Below are 17,997 nucleotides of genomic sequence, written 5' to 3' on the forward strand. Positions count from 1 at the left end.
CCATAACACCAACACTCACATGTCTCACTCAAGTCTGTATACAGGAGGAAAAAAGAAGCGCTGGACATGTGGGGTACCTTGTTACCTATCAGGAATAATTCCTTTATATTATATACATTATATACATCGGCACCTATAGAATCCTAACTTTAGCATCAAGACACTCCACCACTTGGTCGATGGACCAATTAGTTGGACTGGTTGATGGGGATTTTAGAGCCAGCTTAAACACATTAAAGCTTCGGAACCTTTCTGTTAACTCTCAACGCCTAATAAAGAAATCACAAACTCATTTCTTATTAATCAAAGTTTAGTTTATCTAAACTAATTATTCAGGATTACAGTTCAAATCTTGTTTCTATAGAGCGATTTCCAATCTTTGATCTTGAACATAAATTGACATAACACTTATATTTACCTAAATTTGAATATTGGCGACCACCTCCTGAAGAACCCGTCAACCCGCAGCAATAATCAAAATCCCTTCAGATGGAATCGTCCCCTTATAATCAAAGAAACACAGGTAAGTCCGGGAAATCTCCTTCAGCACGATGCAGTCACCACGATTTAGCCAAGGGACCAGGCGATCGCATCAATCCGAACCAATAATCCCACAAATCGACCCTCAACAACAACAGCCTCCGACAGAGAGAATGACAATACCACCCCCTCTTCCAAATCCCTCTCTTTTTATACTTTTTCCCTCCTGACTTTTAGGATAATGCGCAACAATTTAGGGGTAGAAAAGTGTTCTGATTGGCTAAACCATCTGAAAATTGCAAGTCTCTTCAATATTCCCATGTTTGCCTGTTTCCCATGAGACCGGGAATGACACTTCTCAATTGTATTCTTTTTGGTAGTTTCACAGGCAAAAGTTCAGAAGTGACAACATGTAAGCTTTCTTGTACAGGTCTCCCATTGTCCATCGGTCATTCACATTAGTCCTTATCTTGGCAATCCACCATGTTCCTATCCTAGACAAGGAACATCTTGGTTCTCGTCGGAGGACGCTTGGAGATCTTCAGAGCCATTCGAGGCTGCAAAGTCGACATCGCGCTCACATGATGGTGGCCACTTCCGAACTCCATTTTAAGTACTGCGGCCTAGTAGGCCAAAATGCCAACTTAAGCACAAAAAAACATAACGGTAATTAATATATAGAAATGAGGATTCTAATGTTAAACCCGCACTAATCCCAATATATGTTAGTATTTTCCTAGCTTGTAGCAACATTCAAAGCCAAAATACTCACCATTCTGCAGCACTGGAAGCACAAACCATCACAAAAGCAACATGAATCATGCAATTCTCTATTTCAACACATCCTAAAGTTAGTTTGCGTACCACAGTTCATCATTTAATTATTTGACATGCAATTAGCATTTTAGTCCCGCATGTATCTTGTGTTTATTAAGGTGCACTTTGTTGGTTAATTATACCACTCCACACAATTAGTACAAGTTCATATTTAGAATGATTACGTAATTAATATTTCATGCAAAATAGAGGAGGTATACAACATTTTGCTATACCTGCTCCATCAAGCTCCCAGCAGTATCTGGTTCCTGTGTTTCTAGGAGCAGTGCCAATGCTTGTTGCAAGGATTTCCCTATCTGCCCTGATGTGCACAGGTCCTTAGAACCGTCCTGAACCTCTGGGGCAAAGGGGGTTACTTGGTAATCCACTCGGAGGGCAATGGCGCCTCTGGGCCCAGGAGAACTGTGGGAAACAACGGGCAGAAGAGGGATACTGCCCCGGAACCAAGGCCTGCCCAGACCCAGAGAGATACCTCCGAGAAACAGATTTACTCGATGTATTAATTATTTGCAACATTTCACTCACAGCACGATCATGAGAGTTCGGACTCTGCCACATACCGCTGAGGCTTCAATGAGTTACAAATGTGTCCTGGGCACTAGTGCAAGCAGAGAAATGCCACTCGAGTCCAAAGTGGATAGTAACAGACAGTCATAGTGGGTTCAGTGGGCCCCTCATACCCCTGGGCCCCAGTGCCACTGCACCTGCTGCACTAACGATAGCGCCGCTCCTGTGAGGTAAATATGCAGTGTGCTGGGCCCACCTCGTCAGCGCTTGGGTGTGTTCACAGTCAGCTTCTGTAGTGTGTGTTCACACATGTGTCGTGATTGTGTCGCTGAGCCCGGTCAGTGTGTTCCTCTTTCAATGGTGGATGGTTTCAGGTGAAGGGGAAACGCGGGCGGGGGGCCTCATCATTGTGCAAGACCCCTGAGACACGGGAAAGGGGATCGGGAGGGGGTGACTGCGGGGGTCACTTCCCTGAGTCACGAGTCACTGGGTCTATAAAAACGAAGGCAATCGTTGTCTCTGCACGGCGCCAGTCAGAGAACACAGCAGCCGAGAGGCCACACATTGTATTGTCACCCTTCCAGCAGGTAAGAGGTTCGCCCTGTCCGTACAGGGACTGAGCGAGAGCAGCGGGGTTAAGAGACTGTCCGAGAGAGGATATAGACACGAGGGAAATAGCGCTCGCCCCCCCCCCCAACTGTTGTATATTATATGGTATAGACATATTTCTTTGCAGCACTGAATGCAACTCCAACACCGGTTCAAGGCGCATTGGCCCTGTGCCAGGACTGTACCCGGCTGGCACAGCATCTCTGTGGGTGGGGTGACGCGGTGCCCGCACACGCCCTCTGACTGGCACTGAATCCCGATTTCTTCCGTGACACCGGGTGCAGCATCTGCCCCTGTGTGTACCCCGGGGGTCAGGCTTCCCCCAGCTGTTGGAACAGGCCCTGTTCACCCTCTGGAACGCCCATCACAGGCCCCAAGTGAGGGCAGGTAGGCTGCGTTACGGGAGGTCACGAGTCACGACCCTCACTTCTTGGAAAGCAGCCGTGCCCCCCTGCAGTGCGAACCCTGCCAGCACTGGGGTCAGATGGAGATGGCGGGGATGCTTGGGGTGCTGGGGATCGAGCGCCCCGCTGTTTCAGAGCCCTTCCCGTGCATGTTGATGCTGAGGGCTGCCGGGGGTAGGTGGGGGGTCGGGCCGGCCTTCTCTAACTCTGTTCTTGTCTTTCAGCCATGGGTCCCGTGAGAGCTGCCCTCCGGTTGCTGCTGGCACTGGGCTTCTTACAGACAGCAGCAGCTTCTTTCTACGGTAAGGCCTTGTCCTGCAGCCGCTGTCCCTCTTCCCTACTGGCCCCTGAGTGCTCATTCCTAAAACATGCTTTAAAACTGTGCAGAATGAAAGCGACATTCAGGCCCCTGCTGAGGCGAAATCAGGTTCAGATAATAACCGAACTAGTGATTTTTGGTTTCACTGTTTCAAACCTAACTGTATATGAAATGTGTTTTTTTTAGAATTTAGAACTATTCTTGCCTATAAGAAAGGTTAAGACGCCCCCTGCCATGTTTTTACCCTGTAGCCTACAAGTTATCCCCCGAGTTAGCGCTCCAGCTTTGGAGAGTGCCCTGTGAGGGGGGTGTTTACCCTGACGGGGTGAGACCGCTACCGAGGACACGCTGGGTTCTAGACTGTTGGACGCGGGTGAGCTCTGTGCGGACCGAGAGCTCCTGAGGGATGAGGTCACAGAGTTTGGGGGTAAAGGCTAGGGGCAGCCGTGACTTCGGGCAGGAGTGGACTCAATGAATGTTAGTTATAATGAATATTACAGTGAGTGGAGCTAATGTTTCCTCGAGGCCGGCAGTGGCACGGTGAGACATGTCGGCTCTGGTAGTGGATGACACATGGGTACTAATGGGATTGTTAGTGCAGAGGCAGACGGTGTCAGGGTGAGATGTGGCTGCTATGAGTGTTTGAGAAATACCTGCTATGAGTGCGTGAGATATGCCTGCTATGAGTGGGTGAGGTGTGACTGCTATGAGTGGGTGAGATGTGCCTGCAATGAGTGGGTGAGATGTGCCTGCAATGAATTCTTGAGGTGTCTGTTATGAATGGGTGACAAAATGGCTGCTATGAGTGGCTGAGATGTGTCTGCTATTAGTGGATGAGATATGACTGCTGTGAGAGGGTGAGCCCTGCCTGCTATGAGTAGGTGAGCTGTGCCTGCGTTGAGTGAATGAGATGTGCCTGCCATGAGTGTGTGAAGTGTCTGTTATTAATGGGTGAGGTATGGCTGCTATGAGTAAGTGAGATATGCCTGCAATGAGTGGGTGAGATATATTGGCTACTAGTGGGTGACATATGCTTGCTATGAGTGGGTAAGATATGCCTGCTATGAGCGTGTGAGATATGCCTGCTATGAGTGAGTGAGATATGCCTGCAATGAGTGGGTGAGATATATCGGCTACTAGTGGGTGAGATATGCCTGCTATGAGTGGGTAAGATATGCCTGCTATGAGTAGACAAGATATGCCTGCTATGAGTGGGTGAGATATGCCTGCTATGAGTGAGTGAGATTTGCCTGCTATGAGTGGGTGAGATATATCGGCTACGAGTGAGTGAGATATGCCTGCTCTCATTGTTTGAGTCGTTTAATACTGAAGAGATTGTGCGGAGGCAAGCTGTACGGCCTCTTACACATAGCAATGCACCCTCAGATATACTACACACGTTAACGGTATTGAACAGCAATGCAAGCTTGTAGGCAGTGTACATAAGGACTTGTTGCACACTACAATGAACAGATGCATTAAGTGAGGAAGATAAAACTATCATGTTATCTTATCTCCCCGGTGCACAACTGGTACTTAGAGGTAGCTTTAGCTGTATGGTAAGACATATAGCCAGACACAACACACAATTGAACACAACATAAAACACACACACAGACAGGGGCGTCTAAACAACAAATTTCATCCATTGGCTGATGTGGTTCAGTGGACTCTAGGCATTGGATAACAGGATTGTCCATCAGTGCTGATTCCGTCATTGGCACCTCACGGATGTAGGCATCCTTCAAGGTTGACGTTCACACACAATCATTGGCCCCTGCACTCTGTCTGCTCAATCTCCCCCAGTGCTTATCCATTCCTCCCAGGTGCTCCTATCTCGCTCCCCATTTTTTAACTGCACCATTCTTAAAGCCTGTCAGCCATGTTGCAACAGTGAAGTAAAGCTGAGGCCAGCGCCGGCTCTAAATCGGATTGCCCGGGACAGCGCTCTGGGTGGAAAGAAAGTTTGGCATTTGTTGTGTGTCGTTGCGGTGTGACGGAACTGTGTGAGGAACATGGAAATTATGGGGTGCTGTGCTAACAATTACACTGATGTCCATTAAGGGCTGATTACAAAGTCTTTAATGGGACTCGACTGAGATCAAGTGGAATGGACGCGCTGCTCTTTGCATGACAATAAGTCAGGCAGCTGAGCTCCCTGATACGCCCCTCTGAAAAATGGCGCCCAAGGCCAGCCCTGGCTAGGGCATTACGACTCATAAGTGCCCTGAGTCACGGCCGAACCGTGTGCACAGTGACCACCTTTGACTGGTTGTGCAGGTGTAGCTGTATACTCCTGAAAAGGAGGACACTAGGAACCTCTAGTGGCGACCCGAGGTACTGCACTCTGCCACAGAAAACTATTAGTGATGAATTCCAGAACCTTTATTAATAACGTAAAGTACTCCACCTGCCCCTGAAAGCATTTGTTTCAGACTCTAGGACCACCTGTTACTAATCTATGCTCCTGCAGCCTGATCTTTTGTAAACACCTACGGTACTGCAGCCTGCTAGAGAAAAGATCTGTTTCTCACGACAGTGACCTCTAGTAACAACCAGAGGTACTGCAGTCTGAAACAGAAAGGATTTGTTTTTGAATCCATGGAGACTACTGCAGAAATAATTTATCTCTGACTCAAGTGATCACTAGAAACTACCTAACATACTGCAGCTTGTCTTATGTCTGATTGGAGACATTTCTAGTAACAAGCATTAGCAAAGCTGATTTTCAGTTACAGCCATATGTATTGGCTTTTCCAATTCTTGTTTTAAAAAAATTAGACGGGTGGGTTTTGTCAATACTTGTTACAAATCTGCTGTCAGTGTCTAATTTTCCCTTTGTTGTTTTCTTTACTCTCTTTCTCATCGTCCCCATGTACCTTTGCCTACATCTCACTTGACTTTTATCCTTAAGTATTTTTTTACCTTTCCCTGTCTGCACACCACCTTTTTCCATCCAACTTCTTTTAGCTTATTCTCCTGACTTTGCTCTTTGCCTTGTTTTTTTATTCTCTCTTTCCTACCCTGTCTTTTTTGATATCAAAATGTTCCTGCTTCAAGGAACTATGGATACATTTATTAATAAACAGGAAAGGTTTACTCCCTCAAACTCTTCTCACGCTTTTGTGTAAAGAATTCCACGGCAACTGTGAGAAAACCTCCAGTAAATAGCATGATACACAGGACGAATTAAAAGGCTGTGGTTTGTTTTTCCTTGACAATGGCTGAATTCGAGCAGGTACTGTTAGTTTCACAGCAGCACTTGCAGATAAGTGGCAGACTGTAGTCTTTTCTTGTAAATGGCACCAGTCTGTGTTTTAATCTGAGTTTCATCTTTGCAGATGGGCTGGAAGAGGTGGAGACTCCCTTCATTCTCAGGTGTGCTGAAGAAGCCAAGCACCTGGTGGATTCCGCCTACAAGCACACGCGCCAAACGTGAGTCTGAAGGTTTGGGTATTACTGAGTCATATCTATAGGACAATTTCTCATGTGTGGGAGTAACAGAGAGGTGTAATACTACTGCAATCAGGCGCAGAATGCCTGGCTGATTCCGACGTCTGACATGTCTCTTCAGGATTCTTTATTCAATTTCCGAACCTCCATCTTTCACCATCAAAGCTGACATCACTTCCTGTCTTCTGGTCTCTGACCTTCTCGGACCTGCACATTCAGAGCTGCCACCACTCCCCAACATGCTCTTTCAGAGCTGCATCATAACATGTTTTAGAGCCTGCCCCTTTCAAAATAGGCAACTACTAATCTCTCAATTCGTTGCTCTACAGCTGCCATCACTGTTAGAGTGAAGAGAGAATTCACCATAGATCACTGCCAGAAATCCTATCATTGTTAGGACTCTGAACAGTGACCTGCCCTTTCAGAGCAATCATAACTGCCCGAATTCTAACTTAGCCCCTTGGAGCTTCCATCACGGCTGAATCTATCACTCCCATAAATCCACAAGATTTGCTCTATATGCACCCGATTAAGATCCGCCACCTCTTAACGAGCTCCACTTCCTCTTAGGCTCACCACTACCTGCTGGTGAAGCGTGCACCACTGCTGTTGATACTATGTTTGTTTGGTGAATGTGGGGTGGCTTATTCTACCCTGCCCTTGTATGTCACACCTCTCCTCTCTGCGATGGTGAAGCATTCATTGCTGCTGTTGATACTATGTCTGTTCTGTGTAAGTGAGGTGGCTTAGTCTACCCTGCCCTTGTGTGTCACACCTCTCCTCTCTCCGACGGTGAAGTATTCATTACTGCTGGTGATTCTATGTCTGTTCTGTGTATGTGAGGTGGCTTAGTCTACCCTGCCCTTGTGTGTCACACCACTCCTCTCTGCGATGGTGAAGCATTCATTGCTGCTGGTGATACTGTGTCTGTTCTGTGTAGGTGGGGTGGCTTAGTCTACCTTGCCCTTGTGTGTCACACCTCTCTTCTCTCCGACGGTGAAGCATTCATTGCTGCTGGTGTTACTGTGTCTGTTCTGTGTATGTGAGGTGGCTTAGTCTACCCTCCATGAGTGTCACACCTCTCCTCTCTGCGATGGTGAAGCATTCATTGCTGCTGTTGATACTATGTCTGGTCTGTGTATGTGAGGTGGCCTAGTCTACCCTGCTCTTGTATGTCACACCTCTCCTCTCTCCGATGGTGAAGCATTCTTTGCTGCTGGTGATACTATGGGCCTGATCTAGTTTAGAAGACAGATTGCTCTGTCACAAAGATGATCGCTATCCCGTCCACCTTATTACAAGTGTATTATATCCTAAGGTATGTGTAATGTGTAATAAGGTGGATGGGATATCCGTCGCGTTTGTGATGGAGTAACCCGCCTTCAAACTCTACATCAGGTCCTATATTTGCTCTACGCGAGGTAGCTTGGTCTACCCTTCCCATGTGTGCTGTGCCTCATTTCTCTCTGCTGGTGAAGTATGCCACCCCTACTTTACTTCAGATCTTGATACCCTGACTACCAACTCCACTCCTCATTCCTCACACCTAAAGAGATCACACAGAGATTATGTAGGGACGTCTTTTTGCCGAGGCCAGCTTTCCAACTCAGTAGGATTTAGTAACTGTACACCCATTTCATGACAGGACCTGCTTTGGCCCTCATTACGAGTGGGCACTTTGCGCCAAATTGGTATTTTGAGATTTACTGTTATTCACCTCACAATTTTTACCAAGTAAAATCTAGTGGAATTAGCGCCGACAAAAACACTGCACATACACAGTTTACAAACCACAGAGAAGGACAAAATATATATGCAGTATTACCACGTTAGCCCTCATTCTGAAGTGTGGACATCAGAAGAGTGCAACAACATTACACTAAGTAACAACCAAACCCCATGCTATTGATATTTTCCCGCACGATATTAGGATATGCAGCACAAAAAGATGATAGAGGGGATGCTGAACACTGGCAACCATTCATCCCTAGTCTCAGATATGGGTATAATCCATCATTCTTTTCCTTGCCACGCCATTCCAGTTCAAACCCAGCCATTTCAAATCAGCATTGATCCTGCTCCCCATGGGAACAGTCCATCCGGAACTGCCAGGCCATGGCCTCCCTGGACCGGAAACCAAGCATCCTGGGGCCAGTTGTGGGGTATCACCAAACTTGGCATCTTGATTTAGACTTAAACTTCTGAGTGTGCACAAATCAGATATTGAGACGAATGGTGGTCAGTAGAAACCAAGTAGAAAAGTTATTTAGTGATATAGTCCTGTTACTACAATACACAGATGATCTGCTCCTAATATTTGATTCCATTGGAGGATCACTGAAGGACTGTTCAGGGGCTCTCAGTTACATTAATGGTAAACTGGTTAAGAATGTGTAGACTCTTCGCACATCAGAAATTCAGATTGTTAAGACTGGTCTGGAAAACGTTATTTTTAGGATAAAAGTTTGTCTTTCTGTTTTGCCTGCAAGAACCTCCTGTCCAAGCTCAGAATTTGAAAATCTTACCTAATGGGGAGGTACAGCATGCGAGGAACAACATGTTCTAGAGAAGTTAGTATCATAAAATAAGGGAAAAGGGGTACACTTGTTAGATTCAGATCTAGAAATGAAAAGAGTAACTGCACTACAAAGTTCACTTTTTTGATAACCATAAAAGTGAATCAGAACTTTAAGGCATGTAGGTCCAGTCCTCGGCCTCGAGCCTTGCACTGCTGCGGTGCTGCTCATGATCTGTGTGTAGATCAATGTCTTCATTTGCAGCTCTGGCAATTGACACATTTAACTAAAAATTAAAGACACAACAAATTGACCAGACCCAAAATATATTTTTCCTTCCCAGTTTAAAGAACAAACTGAAGCAGGGGAGCCTCTCGCCCTCGGACATCATGGCTTTCTTCAAGCAGCCGGTGGCCGGCAGCAGGACCGCCATCCGGGCAGCGGATTATATGGAGACCACCTTCCAATTGTTGAAGGAGAGGGTGGAGAACTCCTACCAGAGACCCTTCAATATCACAGGTAAGAGACTGATGAATAGCCCTGGGAGGTGACTGTTCACTAACTAGCAACTAGCAAAGTGCTGCTCAGTCTAACCAACCAGAGAGGGCTCAGTACAGCCACTGGCAAACTGTTTAGTATAACCACTAAGAGGCTGTTTAGTATTACATATCATATATTATATGCAAGAGGCTGTCCATTGCAACCAGTGAAATACTCTTCAGAGGATATCCAACCGCAGGAGGTCAAATACAACCACTGATAGTCTGTTCATTCTAACACACCACTGACAGACTGCTTAGTGCAACCAGTAAGAGATTGTTAAGTATCGCCACTAGATAATGTCCAATAAAGCTACCAAAAGACTGTATGTTCCAACCAAAGAGAGACAGTTCAGAGATTAACCAACCAGAGGAGGCTCAACACAACCACTGAGAGAATGTTCAGAGTGTCTCCAACCAGAGGAGACCGAGTACTACCAATGATAGATTGTACTGCATATCAAAGAATTACAAAAATTAGCAGCCTGTTTAGTGGAACCAGTAAGAGATTAGAATATGTTGAGTATAAATAAGAATGTATGCAAGCGGAAAGTAATTCCTACTATAAGCTAACAGGGAGTCCCTGGTAGATCAGTGGCCACTTTAGAATGGGTTAGAAGACCTGACATTCACTGCATCTACTGTGTTGTTGTAATGTAGACTCTGCCTCACTTTAACCTGTGCCAGCAATCATGGGCAGAGAGAGACCCAAGTCCTCTACATGCGACCAAAGCCTATGACCAACAGAACATGACTTCTGAAAGTCAAATTCCCTCAATTCTCCTTTCCCAGAGTTTAGGAAGGGGGGGGGGGGGGGGTGGGTGGGTAGAGGAGGCTTTGTTGGTGTGTGGAAGACACTCTCTCTGAAAAATACAATGCTTTTGGGAAGGGAGCTGGGTCTGTCTGGCACGCAGCCTCCATAGTCTGGTTTGGTGCTCTTAAGGTACAGCAACAGCATATATTGTGTTGACAATACACCATTTCAATAGACAAAGTTAAAAAATGAAGCATGCTCTGATGTTGTACTATATTTTTTTTAATTCTTTGTCAGTTGAAATCCTCACAATCTCCTCAGTAATTGTTTCTTGAAGTGCACAAAAACACATTTCTTTGAGTGGACTTTTTGCAGGTTTGTTATCGTCTCTTGACCTCTTTCTTGAAGTATCTACTCTACTGAATATTCGTAATTTCCATTGTGGTTTTATTTGTAATTTTTAGCATTTTTAAATTTGTAATATATTTAAAATGTTCCTTAAGTTATTTATCCATTTGTTTATCAAGCATATATCCTTCCAATCTTATTTCAATCAATCAATCAATCAATCAATCAATCAATCAATCAATCAGGGTTTTGTAAAGCGTGCTACTCACCCGTGAGGGTCTCAAGGAGCTACGGATGAGGGCGGTGTTCAGCAGATCCGTTCAGTGGAAGAGCCAGGCCTTGAGAGCCTTTCTGAAGGTGTTCAGGGAGGAGGCATGCCTGATGTCTGCCGGGAGTTCGTTCCATGTTTAGGCCGCGATGTGGGAGAATGATCTTCAGCCTGCTCTGGCTTTGTGGATGCATGGGGTTTTTGCCATTGCGAGGTTGGAAGATCAGAGGTTCCTCTTGGGTACGTGGAAGTTGATTCTGTCGTTGAGGTATTCGGGCCCGGTGTTGTGCAGGCATTTATAGGCATGGGTGAGGATTTTGAAGGTGACTCTTTTCTCCATGGGGAGCCAGTGGAATCTTCATAGGTGTTGGCTGATGTGTACATGCCAGGGGGTGCCGAGGACAAGTCTGGCGGCGGAGTTCTGTATCGTCTGGAGTTTGCGGAGTAAGAGCTTGTTTATGCCGTGTTGAGCGTGTTTCCATAGTCAAGTCTGCTGGTGATGAGTGCGTGAGTGACTGTCTTTCTTGACTCAGGGGGGATCTACTTGAAAGTCTTGCTGAGTATTCGGAGGGTGTTGAAGCAGCTGGATGTGAAGGCGTTGACCTGTCAGTTCATGGTGAGGGATGAGTTGAGAATGATGCCGAGGTTTTTGGCGTGGTCCGAGGTTTGGATTTTTTTTTGTACAGTGCCCTATTGCTCTACTTTTCCCAGAATGCACTTTGTACATTCTATACTTAAAGGAGACAAGACTATTAGCAGATAAAGGAACAATGTGAGATGACCAGTAAAACAGCTCCCAATCTAACAATTTAAGGATTTTTTGGGAAAAATAATTTTGATAAAAGTACTTGAATAAGGCAAGCATGGTAAAAAACATTTGAAACAAACCAGGCAATGGAATGGTTTGGCAAATGTATTGGGAGTTAAAAAGTACATATTCAGTAATAGAGGGGTTGGGAGGATTAGTAATGATTTAATAATACTTTTGCTGTAACCGTTTGCAGATATACTCACTGCTGAACAGCTTCACTCCGTCTCCAAGGTCACTGGGTGTGCCTATCAGTCAATGCCGGCAGCTTGTCCGGACAGTCGATACAGAACCATCACTGGCGAATGCAACAACAGGTAACTGTGCTCACTGTGGCTTCCTTTGACATATAATGCCTGTGGGTCAATCTGAGCTATGAGAGGGGCCACTGGAGTTATGTAACTGTGTGTCTGTGGTATTTTTCCGCATAATTATGGATCTGCCGCAATTGTTACATAATCCATTATCTGTTGCATAGTCTCCAGATTTTAACAAAAAAAAATAGTTTCTAGCTCAAACAGTTCAGAAATTTGTAAAAACCCTGTTCTGTGTTTTGCCGCATAGTGTAAGTACCCTTTGCCAAAGTACACTGGTCAGCGTTCTGTTGGTAATAGCTATGTTTAGATGTACTAATAAGATACAGTGCATGTCCAGATAGTGTTAATAAGTGAAATATTACAAATTAATGAAGTAATACTATCCAAAAATGTACCGCATTACGCCACATCATTTGCTGTTTCTTGGCACATAATTTCGCCATCTTCTGCCACATAATTCTAGCGGCCCTGGATATGAGCACCTGGCCCTCAGTTGGAGATTGTCATACATTCATTCAAGTTGTGTTTAATATGCTGTAAATGGTTTGCCGTACATCTAACTCTCCCCTCCAATGTAAATTAATGTGACAAGGTATGAGGTGATCACTACAGAGAATGGATAATCTGACTACTTAATTTGAAAAAAGTGCCTTTCTCAGAAATGGAAGGGTTCATGTAATGTTCAGCACAATAAATTCCTTAGGACACAGACAGCCTCCCCAAACAGGGAAGTTGCTATCAGTCCTTTGCTGCAGTATAGTACAGTTAATATGTGCTCCAGGCAGGATGCTCTTAGTGGAACATGCACAGAACCAAATGTAGGGTGGAGGAATTGAGTACAGCCTGTGATCAGGTGACACCTTTCTCTCTGAATGCCACTTACCATTTCAGAGAACGTGTATCACCTATTGAGTAGATTCTTATTGTTGTAAGGACATTGTTTTATATTACAAAGGCATAATCTGAATGAATAGATGAATGACTACATGAATGAATGCATCATTTACTGCATAGTAATTTTAAACCATTGCAACTCAAGCTGGGCTATATATGTTTTCATCAACAGGACACTTCATATTATACAGTTTAAAAAATGTTTTTTGTAGAACATACACACAAAATCTGGTGTAATGAAAATCCTATTATACTATATTATCTGAGCAGTTGCTACTTCTCACAAAATAGCCGCCACAAGCACGGAAGCTCCACTACAAGCTCCTCTACCCTGGGATACATTAGGTGCAAATTCTTCTCAGGAAATCCCATCCAGGAATGAAGCTGTAAGTTATGAGACCTGAATGAGAATCCAAAAAGGTTTACAGTCCCATCCGCTCTCCGGTCACTTGTGATTGCATCGTCCCCATGACCAAGCTAGATGTGAGATGAAATGCTACCGTTGTAAATTGCATGTGGTTCACGGAGGGATGCTGAGGTCATGTCTGGCACAGACTCATACTGAAGGAGCTGGTAGCAGGGCACAGAGCCAGTAGTGACCAGGAGAGGAGGCCTCCTCTACTCCTCTACTACTCATGCATTCACCCTGATCCACCTACATCACTGGTACTGCTCATCACCGTCTGCCCACCTACTGCGTCTGTAATGCTGAGTTCTTAGACTTGAGCTCAAGCTTAACTGTCTCCACGACTGTTCCAAGCCGGGCACCCTCTGCCTCCTTTGAAGGACGTGAGGCTGGACTGGATATAATTGACCTGACTCTTTCAAACCCAGCATCTTGCTTTAAGAACTTACGTCTGCTCAACTTCCTCTGCAAGTTTTCATACCATGAATCTCCCCCTGCTGCTGGAAAAGAGTACCTCCACCAACCATATAAAAAAGAATATGTCCAGAAAAAAGACTACCACTCACCTTCCTTCAAAAGAACCAAGTACTAACCTAAACCAAACCTTGCAGTAAGATAGTATTTCTTGAGACTGCCACACAGTGCCCTTCTCTGCAATAGGGAACTATGAAACTAGCTAGAATAAAGACCATGGCTTTGGACCTCATTTACTTCTGGCAACAATAGTAAACCCAACTGCACTCACCTTCAGCTTTATAGACATGAACAAATTCCATTTCTTTCACCTGGAAGCTGTGTTAGTATAAAGCCTATGGTAAATTCCTCCCTCTGCCTACAACCTTACACCCCCTCCAACGTTCTCTATTCCCAAACCCCCTTCTGATTACCTCCCAAATTCCTTCAATGCATCTCAACTTTCACGGTCCCCAAATTCATTCTCTCCTGCTGATTCCAGCACGGACTCAACATAGTCTCCTATGCCGACGACATGCAGCTCAACCTCTCCCTCACCAAAGACCCCATCACCACCAGACTCAGCTTTCAGGAAGGTATAAAGGACGTCCCATCCTGGATGTGCAACACCTGCCTGAAGCTCAACTCGGAGAAGACAGAGCTCCTCGTCCTCGGACCCTCCCTCTCTGCCTGGGACAGCCCCTGGTGGCCCACCGCCCTTGGCAGCCCGCCCACCCCCACCAACCATGCCCGGAACCTCGGCATCATACTCAACTCCTCCCTCTGCATGATCCGACAGGTCAACGCTGTCACCTCCACCTTCTTCAACACCCTCCGCATCTTTCGCAAGTCCTTCAAATGGATCCTCCCAAATCAAGAAAATCCATCAACCACGCACTTATAACCAGCAGACTAGACCACGGAAACGCCCTCTACGCCGCAATCAACAAGTCTCTGCTCCTCAAACTGCAGACCATTCAGAACACCGCAGCCAGAATCGTTCTCGGCATCCCTCGACAAGAGCACATCAACCAACACCTGCGAGACCTCCACTGGCTTCCCATCGAGAAGAGAATGACCTTCAAGATACTTACCCACGCCTTCAAATAGCGCCACAACACCGGACCCCATTACCTCAACAAGAGAATCATCTTCCATGTACCCAAGAGAAACCTCTAATCCGCCGAACTCGCCCTCACTGAAACCCTGCGCATCTGCAGAGCCAGAACTGGCAAAAGGGCCTTCTTCTACATCGCGGCCAAGACCTAGAACGAGCCCCTAGTCGACATCAGATGTGCCCCATCTCTGAACATCTTCAGGAAGACACTCAAGACCTGGCTCTTCAGCTGAACGTAGCTGCTCCCCCCCCCCCCCACTTCCCCCAGCGCCTTGAGACCCTCGCAAGTGAGTAGCGTGCTTACAATTCCCTGATTGATTCCTTGGGTGACACGGAGACCCCATCTCCCAGACTCAGCCGCCAGCCTGATAGGGCAATCCAAGTTTCATCTCCACAAACTATACTCGTCTCCCCCTCCAGATCTACAACCTCCTTGGCTAAATTGACTTAGAAAATCGAAATTGAAGCTTTATCTCAGGGCGCACCTCATCTACCAACCCAACCAACGGCCCTGATAAATAATCCGGGAAGATAGACTTTCAAGATGCAATTGTGCACCTTGCTCCAGGAGAACACAATACTCCCTCAATGATGGAGAAATTGGCAAAGCTGTTGAACTTTATAGTGACTCTGTGAACTAGTTTAAAGCCAGATAATCACTTGCCCCAATTCTAAACAGGTAAGTGATCAAACCCATTAAACCCCATCATTCCAGTTATTATAAACAATAGACCTACCCACACCTACCCGTAACGTAAAAGGAAGGAACCTGATTTCAATACCTAACAGTCAGTTGCAAAACCCTGTGTTCATTACAAGACACTCTTTTCATTGATGCATGCTGCACATCTGTTCAGTAGTTAAATACTGTATGTGGATTCCTAACACCATCTTGATTTTCAACCTTGAAAACCTAGTCACAACTGAAATAGGGCTTTCCGAGTCCTTCAACAGCCTTCTTTCCTAGCAGTATTTTCCTAAATGATGTAACTGAGGGGACAGGCATGGTGGTGGTGTAGTTCTTATTCATAAGATCACATTAGGCTTCTGAAAATGTCCTGCTGCTTAGTAACAATTCTTCCAATGCCCTTCAAAGGAGATCTTCACGAATAAGGCATCTACTCTCAGGTAAAATGTCATCTACCAACCGCCTAGTAAAGACAACACATTTATTGAAGAGTGCATGGACTTCATTATAATTCAACTGTTGATTCTTGAGGCCAGCACCTCCCTCAGGTATTTCTGTATTGAGGTGACATCCAAGACCAATCTGTCAATCTATTGCCTTCTTTCCTTGTTGACAGCATTTTCATACAAAAGCTGTTGAAACTCCTCATAGTTTAAGGCCTACCTTCTTGGTCTGCTCATCTCAAAGGATATCCCTTTGTCTGCCAAAGACCTCCTACTGGTGGACTGGTCTGACCATTTTCAGATTTCATTCACTCTGGCCTATGGCCACCGGAAAACCTAATGACAACAGAAACAAGAGACAATGTGGTTTCCTGACACCAAAACCATAGACATGACAGCTCTTCTCGACAGGGCTAGATGGAACATTTCCTCATGTTATTCTTAGAAAGACATGAACACCACTACAGAGAAATACAACAAGTGCATGAGGATTCAGTTGAAATATTTGTTTTATTGAAAAGCAAATAAAAAAGACTGAACCCTTCACTCTCCTTCTTTTCAAAACATATGTATGAAGAAAGACAAGCCCAAGGAAAACTCAATAAATTCTTGAGACATTCCCCCTCCCCAATTATTCTGCTGCAACTTAGGTCTAAAAAATGCTGTAGGAACAAATGATAAACGGAATGGTGGCATGGTGAGCAAAAGAACCATGAATTTACCCCAGATCTGTGATTGGGGGTGAGTGTCTGAAAAGTTTCAGCACACTGTCCATCATCTCCTTGTGTTTGCTTTGTTCACTTTAAGTGTGCCGGGTATGCCCAGACATCGTTCCCGGGCTCACTGTGCCACTGTATTCAAGCTATCCTGGTTGATGAGGAGTGATACGCCCAACCAGTCCTAGGGTGCTTGTTTCTGGTCCAGTGAGGACCTGACTTCGCAGTTTGAGCTGGACTGCTCCCATGAAGAGCAGGGTCAAAACTGATTTGCATATGGCTGGGTCAAAGCTGGAGTGGCATGGTGAGCAAAAGAACAGAGAATGTAAGCCAGATCTCTTGACTGGGGGTGAATGTTTGATTTGTTCCACATTCCATCATTTGTGTGTCTTTTGCTTTCTCGCAACTTAGGGCCGGCACACAAAGCTGTGAATCTCTCATTTTCATTTATAAGTCCTCTCTCATTACATTTTTTCCTACTGCTGTTATGTTCTTTAAGCAGAGATGAACAGAGGATATGGACCCACGTATTTGGACTAATCTATACATACTTTATTGGGGATGCCCTCTTTACTCATGGGCGAGCTTGAGTCCTCTTGTTCTCTACAAGCAAAGTACCAGTCTGAAATGCCCGGTTTTCCACACTTTAAGCCCTTCTTTGCAAAGAAAAGAAATTCTATTCAGGTCTCTCTTTCACCCATTCTGTTGACCTCAATGACCAAAAACTCACCTGTAAGGCACATTCTCGCTGGTCTGACTTTGATGCAATATCGAACACGGAGCTACTCAAAACTAAACTGCCAAGTCACTTCAATGCACTGTGCCAGGATCCATTAGTAAGAAGTTTGCCAAAGAGCTGCTACCCTTCTGGACCACTTTATTGAATTTGTCAGCTAAGCAAGACACCTTCCCAGATTATCTGAAAGTTAGACAGTCTCCTACCTTCTGAAAAAAGCCTGTGCAGACTCAAGGAACTCAAACAACTGCCATAAACCTTTCCTTCCTAGGCAAAATGCGAGAAAGCTGGGTAGTCTTACAACTTTCTTTTGATATCCAGAAAAACAACATCCCGGACTAATTCCAATCGGGTAGGGCTGCATCACATGGACCTTAATACTGCA

General features: G+C 45.3%; 1 protein-coding gene across 1 annotated transcript in view; it reads left to right on the top strand.

Annotated features, from left to right (window-relative positions):
• Positions 1-2,357: 2,357 nt before the first annotated feature.
• LOC146859092 (eosinophil peroxidase-like) overlaps positions 2,358-17,997 on the top strand; it is a 47,635-nt gene continuing 31,995 nt past the window's right edge. The window contains exons 1-5 of the mRNA XM_085649745.1: positions 2,358-2,411; positions 3,062-3,139; positions 6,498-6,591; positions 9,469-9,644; positions 12,039-12,159. Of these exons, the coding sequence (XP_085505871.1) occupies positions 3,064-3,139; positions 6,498-6,591; positions 9,469-9,644; positions 12,039-12,159 (467 nt within the window). The 5' untranslated portion in view covers positions 2,358-2,411; positions 3,062-3,063. The remainder of the gene's footprint in view (positions 2,412-3,061; positions 3,140-6,497; positions 6,592-9,468; positions 9,645-12,038; positions 12,160-17,997) is intronic.

Source organism: Triturus cristatus, chromosome 3_2 (genome assembly GCF_964204655.1).
Source record: "Triturus cristatus chromosome 3_2, aTriCri1.1, whole genome shotgun sequence".
Lineage (NCBI taxonomy): Eukaryota > Metazoa > Chordata > Amphibia > Caudata > Salamandridae > Triturus > Triturus cristatus.